At 38.0% G+C, this 14,405-nt stretch overlaps 1 protein-coding gene across 3 annotated transcripts in view; it reads right to left on the reverse strand.

The window, feature by feature from the left end:
- Positions 1–14,405, reverse strand: part of SCN2A (sodium voltage-gated channel alpha subunit 2) — a 163,825-nt gene that overhangs the window by 74,764 nt on the left and 74,656 nt on the right. For all 3 annotated transcript variants that reach the window (XM_050752895.1, XM_050752893.1, XM_050752894.1), the window contains 4 exons: positions 13,722–13,863; positions 13,375–13,581; positions 11,735–12,022; positions 1,793–2,137 (listed from right to left, as the gene is read on the reverse strand). In XM_050752895.1, the coding sequence (XP_050608852.1) occupies positions 1,793–2,137; positions 11,735–12,022; positions 13,375–13,581; positions 13,722–13,863 (982 nt within the window). The remainder of the gene's footprint in view (positions 1–1,792; positions 2,138–11,734; positions 12,023–13,374; positions 13,582–13,721; positions 13,864–14,405) is intronic.

Genomic DNA, 14,405 nt, shown 5'->3' on the forward strand with positions numbered 1-14,405 from the left:
TCTGTGTTCACGCATGGTAATTGTAGATTTGCTTTTATTTACCCAATTAACATTTATCAAGATCAGTGATAAACATATTTTGTTATGTATAGAATTATGTGGGATGCTTGTTAAGGAAGAAGATGCCCAGACATTTTCTCATCAGTGTTTTGGTCTGAATAGGTCTGGGTAGGCACAGGAATCTCTAGTTTTAAGAAGCATCCCATGAGATTCTGATGTAAGTAGTATGAAAGTGAAGTATATTTTGGGAAACACTGGTTAAAATGAAAGTGTTTATGTATTTATTTCCTTAACCATCTCTTCTTTTCAATTTAAAAAAATTAAAAATAACTCAATGGGAGGCAATATTTCAGTGTCGGTAGAATGTAGGTTCAGTAACCAGCATAACTGGGGTCAAATCTTAGCTCCACCATGCACAAGCCTGAGTTTCCTCCTCTGCAAAATTGGGATAATATTACTAACTATCAAAAAGAGTTGTTATGGGTTAAATGACTTAACACATGTAAAGTGTTCTGGACAGTGTCTGGTACATGGTTAGCTACTATCATTTTTTAAGAAGAACTGATGTTCTCTCTTCATTCTTCCTGGTTCCTCCACTATAAAGTTCTACTTTTCTCATGGTTCAACCTGACTCCAGGATACCTGGACACTTCTCTGGTAGAAGGAGGTGGGGAGAAGCCATGCAAAAAATGTGAAGAAGATAATGGGTATTTTATAATCCAAGATAAGAAGCTCCACCATTAGGTAACTGAAAGCGAACTCCATATCATTTTAATGTGGCTCAAAGAGCTTGTCCAATGATAATAAATGGAGCTATGTAAAAAAAAAAAAAAAAAACATAAGAAGACCTTTTAAATGCTATAAAAACAATCAAGTGACATTGCCAAAATATTTTTTGCTAGCTCATGAAATTTTATTTAATACCAACATTATGGCTGCATAGTATTCCATGGTATATATGTGCCACATTTTCTTAATCCAGTCTATCACTGATGGACATTTGGGCTGGTTCCAGCACATGTACCCTAGAACTTAAAGTATAATAAAAAAATACCAACATTAAAGGCATCTTATGGCTTATGAAGTAAATTTCAATAATATAGCCCTATAAATGTCTAGTATGTAGTTGAAATCCTTTTCCATGTGATTGATTTTGGGCCACTTTGTTTATAATAAGAGTTTATGATAATAATATAAAAATTGGAATCTGCTCTAAAAATGACCACCCATGATTCCATACCAGGTACTTTTTGAGTGGTTCTTCACTACACAAATTTACAATGGTTGGGATCATTAGAGTGGTTGCTAAAAATGTTACAACACTCTGACCTACAAAGAGAGGCAATCTTGTACTATGAGATTTAAATCTACTTAGTAATAGTATCTACTGCAAGTGGAAGTATTCAAATCTCCTTTTAAATGAACAACCGTCACAAAATCCTTAAGTATTTATTTAATTTATGAGCATTAATTTCCTTGGATTTAATTTAACTATATTAATCAAACACCATGCTTGATAAATTGTTGCTTTGCTTTTTGGCGAGTTTCATACCATAGTAATAATGATGAAAGATTACTTCTAATTATATTCTCTGACAGCCAACCTAAGTTTTTAATTACTTTGTAGAAAAGTCTGAATAGAACAATTTTACAAGATAATAGCTTGATTGAACAAACTCCCAGCCTTTGGGCAACAAACTCAACAAATTCTTAGATGTGGAAATGGAAAAACACTCCTGCCTGCACCATTCACAACTCTCTTCCCATCAGCTGCAATTTTAATTGGCCTCACCTCTGGTAGGAGCTGCCCAGCAGATGTGAGGGTAGAAGGGCCCCCGACCAGGGAGACCACACCGTTGCAGTCCACAGCGCTATGCATCTTCCCATTCATGGGCAGGATGGGGAGCACCCTGGAGGCACGACTGGCCTGGCTGACATTGCTGTGGCGCCGTTCTCCATGTCTGTGCGGCACGAACAGAGAGTCTCTTCGGCTGTCATTGTCCTCAAAGGTGCTGTGCTCATCATCAGCAAAGTCATTCTCAGAGCCAATGTCCTTTGTTCGACCTCTGAAGCTGAAAAGACTAGCCCTACTGTTGCGTCTTGGAGAGAAAAGGGAGCCACGGATGCTCAGTAAGGACTATGAATAACAAGAGAAGAAACAAAAACCAGATGAACAGAATTAAGAGCTGTCATTATGAAAAACAGAATTTGATTCACTGTGTCATAGTCATTGACTTACTCAAGGATAAGTCATTGGACACGCTGAACCAAGGTCCCCTCTGATGACTGCTGGTGGCATTTTGTCACTTTCTACAAGGTTCACCTTTTCTATTTCACTCTTGCTTTTTCTCCTTCCTCCATTTTTCATCTTCTGCTCTCTTTTCTTCTACTCTACCCGTACCTCAACGTAGCTAGAATTGTCCCCATAATGTTTTGTCCTCTTCTTGGCATTAGAAATGATATTTTTGATAGACCCTTCCTTAGAAGTTAATTTCAGTTAACAACCCAATGGAAAACAATTTAACACAAACCTACCTTTAGATCCTCTGAAGTCAAAAATATAGCCAGTAAGAGCTCACTAGTGACCACGCCCTGATGCAAATCTTACCATGGAGGAAATATAATTAATCTTGCTAGTAGGGATGTTTAATTATAGTACAAGGGGCAGCCTCTCCACTTCCCTTTGCATATTTTATGTTGGTCTTCATGAATAAATTAAATCAAGCTGAAATAACTGTATGATTTATTCCTCAATTTTCACCATTTTGTCTCTGTCTCAAGATATCTGAGGGCAATATTTACAAAAACTAAGTTTTCACTAAGAGTCCGATCACAATCATTTAATTTTTTTTTATATATATATCAGTACCCTTTTTAGCCTTGAGAAATGCTCCTCAACTCTCAGACCAGGTAATCTGGGAGACACTAACTTCAATTCCTGGATGCAGCAGGAATTGAGGTTAGGGTCTCCCAGTGTCCCAGGCAATGTCCCAGGCCTAGTCAATCAGTGTATTCTATACATAATTTAAAGATGGTCATGAAATCCTGCTTGGTCAATTGAAAGATATCCCTGTCTTTTACAACTGTTGAGGAAATGGTGCTTTTTCACTTAAGACTACTAAATATATTGGCTCTAAGTTTGGAGTTGCAGTGACATCTTGCCACCATGTGGGAGGAACCTGAATTCAGATATGGTGGAAAAAGACATGGTCATGGTAACATGTCTTGAGTTTCTAGATGCAACCATTCTTAAAGCTACTCACAGACATAATTTACACCATCTAATACATTCTCTTTTTTACTTGAGCCAGCTTGCATTGGATTTATGTAATTATTAATAGAAAGAATACTAACTTCATCATTTAAGTATTACTGGTTTGATCTTTTCCTCTCCAAGGGTTTAAAACCAATTAAAACCATTATTTTATACCTACTAATATCTAGGTTTTCATATTCCTGACTAATATGGTTTGGCTGTGTCCCCACCCAGATCTCATCTTGAGTTGTATCTCCCATAATTTCCATTGTTGGGAGAGGGACCTGGTGGGAAAAAGTTGAATCATAATATCAGTTTTCTCCATACTGTTCTCGTGTTAGTGAATAAGCCTCATGAGATCTCACGGGTTTTTTTTCTCTTTAATTTATTTTCTTTTTTATTATACTTTAAGTTCTAGGGTACATGTGCACAAAGTGCAGGTTTGTTAGATATGTATACATGTGCCATGTTGATGTGTTGCACCCATTAGCTCATCATTTACATTAGATATATCTCCTAATGCTATCCCTCCCCACTCCCCACTCCCCATAACAGGCCCCAGTGTGTGATGTTCCCCTTCCTGTGACCAAGTGTTCTCATTGTTCAGTTCTCACCTATGAGTGAGAACATGCAGTGTTTGGTTGTCTGTTCTTCTGATAGTTTGCTGAGAATGATGGTTTCCAGTTGCATCCATGTCCCTACAAAGGACATGAACTCATCCTTTTTTATGTTTGCATAGTATTCCATGGCGTATATGTGCCACATTTTCTTAATCCAGTCTGTCATTCATGCACATTTGGGTTGGTTCCAAGTCTTTGCTATTGTGAATAGTGCCACAATAAATATACATGTGCATGTGTCTTTATAGCAGCATGATTTATAATCCTTTGGGTATATACCCAGTAATGGGATGGCTGGGTCAAATGGTATTTCTAGGTCTAGATCCTTGAGGAGTTGCCACACTGTCTTCCACAATGGTTGAACTAGTTTACAGTCCCACCAACAGTGTAAAAGCATTCCTATTTCTCCATAGCTTCTCCAGCACCTGTTGTTTCCTGATATTTCAATGATGGCAATTCTAACTGGTGTGAGATGGTACCTCATTGTGGTTTTGATTTGCATTTCTCTGATGGCCAGTGATGATGAGCATTTTTTCATGTCACTGTTGGCTGCATAAATGTCTTCTTTTGAGAAGTGTCTGTTCATATCTGTTGTCCACTTTTTGATAGGGTTGTTTGTTTTTTTCTTGTAAATTTGAGTCCTTTGTAGGTTCTGGAAGCCCTTTGTCAGATGAGTAGATTGCAAAACTTTTCTCCCATTCTGTAGGTTGCCTGTTCACTCTGATGGTAGTTTCTTTTGCTGTGCAGAAGCTCTTTAGTTTAATTAGATCCCATTTGTCAATTTTGGTTTTTGTTACCATTGCTTTTGGTATTTTAGACACGAAGTCCTTGCCAATGCCTATGTCCTGAATGGTATTGCCTAGGTTTTCTTCTAGGGTTTTTATGGTTTTAGGTCTAATATTTAAGTCTCTAATCTATCTTGAATTAACTTTTGTATAAGGTGTAAGGAAGGGGTCCAGTTTCAGCTTTCTACTTATGACTAGCCAGTTTTCCCAGCACCATTATTAAATAGGGAATCCTTTCCCCATTTCTTGTTTTTGTCAGGTTTGTCAAAGATAAGATGGTTGTAGATGTGTGGTATTATTTCTGAGGGCTCTCTTCTGTTCCATTGATCTATATATCTGTTTTGGTACCAGTACCATGCTGTTTTGGTTACTGTAGCCTTGTAGTATAGTTTGAAGTCAGGTAGCATGATGCCTCCAGCTTTGTTCTTTTGGCTTGTAGAGTTTCTGCTGAGATCTGCTGTTAGTCTGATGGGCTTCCCTTTGTGGGTAACCCAACCTTTCTCTCTGGCTGCCCTTAATATTTTATCCTTCATTTCAACTTTGGTGAATCTGACAATTATGTGTCTTGGAGTTGCTCTTCTCAAGGAGTATCTTTGTGGCATTTTCTCTATTTCCTGAAATTGTATGTTGGCTTGCCTTGCTAGGTTGGGGAAGTTCTCCTGGATAATATCCTGAAGAGTGTTTTCTAACTTGGTTCCATTCTCCCTGTCACTTTCAGGTACACCAATCAGACGTAGATTTGGTCTTTTCACATAGTCCCATATTTCCTGGAGGCTTTGTTCATTTCTTTTTACTCTTTTTTCTCTAAACTTCTGTTCTTGCTTCATTTCATTCATTTGATCTTCAGTCACTGATACCTTTCTTCCAGTTGATCAAGTCAGTTACTGAAGCTTGTGCATTAGTCACATAGTTCTCATGTCATGGTTTTCATCTCTATCAGTTCGTTTGTGGATTTCTCCACATTGGTTATTCTAGTTAGCCATTCGTCAAATCTTTTTTCAAGGTTTTTAGTTTCCTTGCACTGGGTTCGTAATTCCTCCTTTAGCTTGGAGAAGTTTGATTGTCTGAAGTCTTCTTCTCTCAACTCGCCAAAGTCATTCTCCATCCAGCTTTGTTCCATTGCTGGCGAGGAGCTGTGTTCCTTTGGAGGGGGAGAGATGGTCTGATTTTTAGAATTTCCAGCTTTTCTGTACTGCTTTTTCCCCATCTTTGTGGTTTTATCTACCTTTGGTCTTTGATGATGGTGAAGTACAGATGGGGTTTTGGTGTGGATGTCCTTTCTGTTTGTTATTTTTCCTTCTAACAGTCAGGACCCTCAGCTGCAGGTCTGCTGGAGTTTGCTCGAGGTCTACTCCAGACCCTGTTTGCCTGGGTATCAGCAGCAGAGGCTGCAGAAGAGTGAATATTGCTGAACAGCAAATGTTGCTTTCTGATCATTCCTCCGGAAGCTTCATCTCACAGGTGTACCCAGCTGCGTGAGCTGTGTGGTGTCAGTCTGCCCCCAGTGGGGAATATCTCCCAGTTAGGCTACTCGAGGGTCAGGGACCCACTTGAGCAGACAGTCTGTCCGTTCTCAGAGATCTCATGGTTTTAAGGGGAGAAATCCCTTTCGCTCAGCTCTCACCCTCTCTTTCCCTGTCACCATCTGTGTAAGATGTGACTTGCTCCTCTTTGCCTTCTTCCATGATTGTGAGGCTTCCTCGGCCACATGAAACTGTAAGTTCAATTAAATGTCTTTCTTTGGTAAATTGCCCAGTCTCAGGTATGTCTTTATCAGCAGCATGAAGACAGATTAATATAATAAATTGATACCAGCAGTGGGGTGCTGCTGAAAAGATACGCAAAATGTGGAAGCAACTTTGGAACTGGGTAACAGGCAGAGGATGGACCAGTTTGAAGGGCTCAAAAGAACACAGGAAAATGTGAGAAAGTTTGAAACTTCCTAGAGACTTATTGAATGGCTTTGATCAAAAGCCTGATAGTGATATGGACAATAAGGTCCAGGCTGAGATGGTCTCAGATGGAGATGAGGAACTTGTTGGAAAGTGGACCAAAGGTGACTCTTGTTATATTTTAGTAAAGATACTGGCAGCATTTTGCCCCTGTCCTAGAGATTTGTGGAACTTTGAACTTGGGAGAGATGATTTAGAGTATTTGGCAGAAGAAAGGTCTAAGCAGTAAAGCATTCAAGAGGTGACTTGGGTGCTACTAAAGGCATTCAGTTTCATAAGGGAAGCAGAGCATAAAAGTTTGGAAAATTTGCAGCCTGACAATGTGACAGAAAAGAAAATCCCATTTTCTGAAAAGAAATTCAAGCAGGTTGTAGAAATTTGCATAAGTAATGAGGAGCTGAATATTAATCCCTAAGACAATGGGGAAAATGTCTCCAGGACATGTCAGAGATCTTTGTGCCAGCCCCTCTCATCACAGGCCCAGAAGTCTAGGAGGAAAAAGTGGTTTCATGTGCTGGGTCCAAGGTCCCATGCTGTGTGCAGCCTAGGAACTTGGTGCCCTGCATCCCTGTGACTCCAGCTATGACTGAAAGGGGCAAATGTAGAGCTAGGCCCATGGCTTCAGAGGGTGCAAGCCTCAAGCCTTGGCAGTTTCCACATGGTGTTGAGCCTGCCAGTGCACAGAAGTCAAGAATTGGGATTTGGGAATATCTGCCTAGATTTCAGAGGATGTATAGAAATGCCTGGATGTACAGGCAGAAGTTTGCCGCAGGGGTGGGGCTCTCATGGAGAACCTCTGCTAAGGCAGTGAGGAAAGGGAATGTGGGGTCAGAGCCCTGCCACAGGATCCCTACTGGAGCACTGCCTGGTGGAGCTGTGAGAAGACAGCTACTGTCCTCCAGACCCGAGAATAACAGATCCACCAACAGCTTGCACTGTGCACCTGGAAAAGTCACAGACATTCAACACCAGCCCGTCCATGGAAGTAGTCAGGAGGGAAGCTATACCCTGCAAAGCAACAGGAGTGGTGCTTCTCAAGACCATGGGAACTCACCTCTTGCATAACCTGGATGTGAGCCATGGAGTCAAAGGAGATCATTTTGGAACTTTAAGATTTGACTGCCCTGCTGGATTTTGAACTTGTGTGGGGCCTGTAGCCCCTTTTTTTGGGCCAATTTCTCCCATTTGGAATGACTGTATTTAGCCAATGCCGGTATCCCCATTGTATCTAGGAAGTAACTAACTTGTTTTTTATTTTTCTGACTCAGGTGGAAGGGACTTGCCTTGTCTCTGAGGAAGCTTTGTTTGGACTGTGGACTTCTGAATTAATGCTTAAATGAATTCAGACTTTGGGGGACTGTTGGGAAGGCATTATTCATTTTGAAATGTGAGGACATGAGATTTGGGAAGGGCCAGGGTGGAATGACATGGTTTGGCTGTGTCCCCACCCAGATCTCACCTTGAGTTATATTTCCCATAATTCCCACTGTTGTGGGAGGGACCTGGTGGGAGATAGTTAAATCATGGTGGTGGTTTTCCCCATACTGTTCTTGTGGTAGCGAATGGGTCTCATGAGATCTGATAGTTTTACAGGGAGAAACTTCTTTTGCTTGGCTCTCACTCTGTCTTTGCCTGCCATCATCCTAGTAAGATGTGACTTGCTCCTCTTTGCCTTCTGCCATGATTGTGAGGCTTTGCCAGCCATATGGAACTGTAAGTCCATTTAAACCTCTTTCTTTGCTAAATTGCCCAGTCTTGGGTATGTCTTTATCAGCAGCATGAAAACAGAGTAATACACTGACCAATAAGTATGTTTTTTATTTTCTTTCCAGCTAAAGAATTACTGTTTCTCAATAATAACTTAGTGTCTATTAAATGTCTGTAAATGTTAAACACTATCTTATGTGATTCTATTCGTTATTTATTGTAAGAACCACTTCTAAGGAGACTTACGGCTCCCACGACAGAAGTCATCTCTCCTTTTGTTGTTCCCATGATTTTTATCCTATTAACTACATTAGCAAAATTCATATTTTCTTTTTTTGTTTTCCATACAAGTAGTTATTTTTTAAAACTGCTGTTAGACTATCCATCTTCTTTTGTGTCTCCTTTCTCTCCTCTAACAAGGGACTTTGAATTAGCTATGAGGATATAACAGTTACTGGATTTACAGGATGTGTGACATACTGCTCATCATTAGCTGAAAAAGAAAGGCAAACAATACATGTTTTGCCATGAAGAATGTTTCTATCGCTTTTAGTAAGAGTTTATATTTTAACTGCCAGGACCCCGTTCAACTGGAGCCATAGAAAGGTTGGAAGAAAATAAGTTATAAATTTGCATGTTTCTCAAGGATCATGGATGAATTAAGCTATACTAAAACATAGTTTACATGTGACAGCTATATGAGAAATGATTGTGCCCCATCCATTAGCATCAACTTCTATTGCTAACATTCATTACATAAATGCATAGTAATCAAAGGCTGTAACACACAAAAAAGATGGCCAGTAAGAAATATTCCGCATACTAAGTGAATCTTTAAAAAGCAAAACCCGTAGCTTATCACAAATAAATAATAAAGTAATAATTTAAGGTCAATTGTACCTTATAAAGATTTCAAAAAAATCCAGATTATCTTGAAACCTGATTAGAGATTACATTCTTGACTTTCTTCTCCCCTTTCTACCACACTAAGTCAAATCAGAGTCCAAGAAACATTTCATATGTCCACTTACTCTGCTAAAGAAATTATAATCTTGCAGTAAAGGCCTACATTGTGTAGTTTTTCAATACAAACACAGAGATTGTTACCAACATAATCATGTCATCACAAAACAATAATTCCTAATATTTTGGGGTCTCGAACTCTTAAAAATCTAACAGACACAATGGGCCCTCCATTACTATACCAAGGTTAAGTACTTCTATCTGGTTTGACATTTTCAGTATTACTTTCAGGGCTTGCAAAATGGGGTTGGTGTGATTTCAGGGTTTTCTGTCTCACCTCCCTTCTTCCTTTTCTCTTCCCCTGCCTTTCCCTTTCTCTCCCTTTCCCTCTGTCTTTTTCTGTCTCCCTCTCCATCCTCTTAGACATTTGTTTGACTATTTCTTTATCAAGCAAAATAAAGTCTTTGATTGCTTATAATACGCAACTAGCTGGGAAATGGAGGTATGTAGAAGTATGAAGAGGAGGCTGCTGGGAGAATATCATATCTATGAGCAAAACATACAGAAAAAGGAAGGACAGAGCCTAGCTTTATCAGCCTTCACTATTTTGCCTAGAATTAGTTTTATTCAATTAGAAATAAGGCAAATTGAAGAGAAGCTCTGGGGTATCTGTTTGATATGAAGTTGATATGAAATTTCAAATCTAGGCTAAAATTTAGGCAAATTTTGGCCAAAACTTAGACAAGTTGAGGCATAAATTTAGGCAAACTTAGGTAAAAATGTAGGCAAAAATACTCCACCTTCCTCCCTCCTTTGCTCCCTTTTCTCCTCTCTCTCTGTCCCCCCACCCCCTTTCTTTTTCTTGCTTCCTTTTCAGAATCACTAATGCTGTAAACAGGGGATTTGCCTTTCAAAGGATTCCTATTTATTGATTAATGTTTCCACTAATGGAATCATCATGATTGTGACAACAAAATGAAAAAGACCAAGTAAATTTTGATATTTAGTTTAAAGATCCTATGTTAAATTTGAATTAATCCCCAATGTATCCTATCTTATGATGTTATTTGGATTTGAAATGAATAAGGCTGACCTACAAGAATTTATATATATCACATGTAAGGTTATGTGAGCTTGTCTGTACTACAAAAAAGTAAAAAAGAAAGTATAATGCCATTGTGTCTTTTAAATAAAGTTATATTGTAAATTTCCTTATCAGTTTTTAAAGGCAGTCTTCATAGGCAACTTGATAAAGTGGAAAGTTTAAGGCTTTCAGTACCAGGCAAAATTTGAATACCAACAACCCTAATATGAACAAAGATCATAAAAACTTTTTCTATTACTATATGACATTGTGCAATTTTTTAACTTTACTGATCCAAAATAGTTTTTTCATTGTAGTAATGAAAATACTACTATTCCACAGAACTGTTAGCATTAATTTTGAGAGTGTAGAAAGAATGCCAATCATAAAATAGGTACTCAACAAAGAATGCAGCCCCCTGCTTCTCTTCACATAAAAATTGGGGACATTAATTAAATTAGAACTTACCTAGGGTTATAGTGAAAGGCTTACATGAATTAATATTACAAATAACAACACAATGTGTAAATATTAGCCATTATCAATGTTGTTGTTGTAATTGTTATTGTTACTGTATAGATATTAAGGTTTCACTCTTGGTGAAAATGTCTTCTGAGGTACTGTGTATTCCTGTGAATTCTCTTGGTGATTTCAAAGACAATTAGGATTCTAAATTTTAAAATTTCAACAACTTGTATGTGTACAAAAGGCAGAGGCACCCAGTGAATATTTGTTGCAGTTTGTAAATCACAGCACTCTTCGAATGCAAGTCCCATGTTTAACATGAAACACAGATAATCAAGTACAACTAAACACCACTTTTTATTTCGTGTCATAAATCTCCGTCAGTGCCTGTCTATCTGAGAGTTTTGGCTACTTTTAGAGATATTTTGTTTCAGTCCCCTTTGGAACAAGGGCAAGAAGAATGCCCTTGGCATGTGATGTTTGCACCTGATGGGAACAACCCCGCAGATGGCCTAAAAGAGTCTCTGGTCCATTTCTGGGAATTTGTCACTCAGAAAACCCACAGTTCACTAGATCCACGCACAATAGTTAAGAAGAGGTGGGAACCATCTGCTGATAATTCCTGATGTGGAAAATTTCTCCAAGATTTTTGAATCTTTAAGAAAACCTCAAAACTGCAAATCTTTCCAAACCCAGAGGGATCTAAAATTTCCTTTCTGGGATTCCAAAAAGTTGTAAAACTCACAAATTCTCTGAAGTGATAGCCAAAATACTTGATAATCATCACTACTCTGAAAGCATTGTGCCATCTAGGTGGAAGGCAGTTTTCTCTCCATTAAATTCTGGCATATTCTTTAAAAAGCTTTTACGAGAACACAATTCATGTAATTTAATATTTTTACCTGGTGTGGAGAAGAAAATCTCTTTTCATATGTCAGCCTACTTCCTTCCAAGGAAAAACGGAAACCTTTTCTTCTTATGCTGTCTTCGGATTCCGATTTTCGGACTCTGTCGTTTTTCTCTTCTTCTCCAGACTGTTCTTTCTGTTTCTTTTTCTTTCTTCTATTTTTCAGCTCTTTTTCACTTTTGGAGCTCAACTTAGATGCTACTGAAGAACTCTCTGAAAAAACTCCTATCCCACCAGCACCACTGAAGTCTCTTGATTCAGCAGATGCGGCCGCAGCTGCTGCCTAGAAGGGCGCAAAGTAGGTGGAAGTTGCATATAAACTTAAAAAATAATTATCATGTTACTGCTTAATTGAGCTTCAATATCATGAAGATAATCTTGAAAATCAATTCTCCATTTCGCTCAATATTTTAGAAAACGGTACATTGTTATTAGACCAATCAAAGAATAAAATGGGCAGTCATATGGAAAATGACACATATGACTTTTATGAGAACCTTCAAGCTCTGTCCTCACACTATGATGCCTAATTATCTAATAATATGAGCAAGACACTCAAAGATCATAATAACTTTTTCTGTAATTTGAACAATATTTTAAGAAGGAAATAATTTAGGAATTAAAGGTTTCCTATTTAAACCTGGTAGACATTTGCCTTTGATTCCATTCTCACACAATAAAGAAATTGAATTATTAAATGTAATTCAATCAAGTATTTTATTTTAATTACATTTTTCTCTGTGATTTAAATTGAGTATTTCACTAAGAAATGCACAGCAAAGACATGACACGTATTGTTTATTTGAGAATCCTAGATCATGGCATCTGCATGAATTTGTAAAGCATAACTGTAGTTTTGGCAGAAAGATGGTGTTTAATATTGTTGCTATTACATCAATATACTTTGACCTTTATTACATATTTAGGAATACTCAGTGATAAAAGGGAATTGTATTCAACATACAAAAAAAGACAAAAATAGGCAATTGGATTAGTTAATGCCATTAAGTCAAGCAAATATAATTAGGGAAATTCTTGCCTTATTTTGAAGGCTCGTCAAGTTCAAATTAAAGGATTTGTAGAGTAGGAGGCAGAGAGTGCTAATGTTTTAATATGTTTACACACTAGTGATTTACCGATGTAACCCACAAACTTGCATTTATATACTTTATATAAAAGAGAACAAATATTGAATAAGCCTTTGCCTTTCCAGACTCAATGAAATAATTTTCTTAGTTTGATTCTGGTTTTCTGACCCTTACCACCTCTGGTGATACTGCAATGAAGAAGCAACTGTAACTGAATTCCTCTTCCCCTAAGAAAATACTTCAACTGAGGACATGTCGGTTTATCTACTCTGCAAGTTTGAGTAAATGAGGCCTTTGTTAATAGTTAATTTCCTCAAGGAGTCACAAGAGAGAAAAAATGTCAGTAAAGCAGTTATAATTATCTGTGTTTTGGTTCCTTTACTATTGACAGAGATCGTTGCAATAAACTATTAACTTCTTAATAAACAAACAGGCTCCTAGCACTTACCAAACACATATGACATATTTCTAATGTCAACTACCTCAACATTTAGGTCAACGAATTTAGATAAAGAAAAACAAAGGACTGTATGCTTGTTCACTATACCTGAGCTTCTTCTTGTTGCTTTTTCAACTGTTCGAGCATCTGCTGAAATTCAGCTTCCTTCTGTTCAGCCTCTTCCAATGTGGCCTGATTCTGTTCCTCATAGGCCATGGCCACCACAGCCAAGATCAGATTTATTAGATAGAATGAGCCCAAGAAAATGACCAGCACAAAAAATATCATGTACGTTTTCCCAGCAGCACGTAGTGTCTGCAAAATGGAAGAGAGATTTTAATAAATTGTATACAGGATGTTACAAACTCACACTCTAAGTAATAAAGTATTCTACAGCAATTCTCTTGAGCTCAGTGTTTTAGGAGTCTCATAAAAATCATTTTATCTGTTCTCACCAGTTGATAAAGGTTTTCCCAGAAGTCTTGAGTCATGAGACGAAATAAGGACAAAAAGGCCCAACTAAAGGTATCAAAGCTCGTGTAGCCATAGTTGGGGTTTCTACCAGCCTTCACACAGATGTATCCTTCAGGACACTGGCTGTAATTAGGTTAGAGGAAAGAGAGGAAGTCAATAACTGCAAGTCTGCTAATTGGTTTTCCTGTTTTAATAGATGCCAGTGTCTATTTTATACGGGCACTAGAAAAAAGCCAATTTCTCTCACCTTACCCAGTACTTAGCTCAGCACTATGTGGACTGATTTATCTAATAACAGAATCTATTAGGTCTGCTTTGTGGATTCCTCTGTGATTCATAATTGTCATTATTATATTTATCATGTCTCCATATAAAAGCAATAATTTCATGATTAGTATCTTCTGGGACTTAAGGACAGATAAAAAAATCTCTGTAAGGAAAAAGTTGATTTTCACTGAAGATGTCATGAGGCAAAAATGTGTGTAAGTGTGGGAACAGGGCAAAGAAGTGAGAAAAGGATAGGTGGGGCTCGCTGCAAGGAGTGAATGACACTGTATGGTAAAAATGTCATAGGAGGACCTTGAAGATCAAGCAGGCGGGGCTTCAGTGTCTTGCCTCACACTTCTGAGCTGAACCATCCTGGGCAAGTTACTTAATTTGCTAAT

The sequence above is a fragment of the Macaca thibetana genome, chromosome 12 (assembly GCF_024542745.1).
Source record: "Macaca thibetana thibetana isolate TM-01 chromosome 12, ASM2454274v1, whole genome shotgun sequence".
NCBI lineage: Eukaryota > Metazoa > Chordata > Mammalia > Primates > Cercopithecidae > Macaca > Macaca thibetana.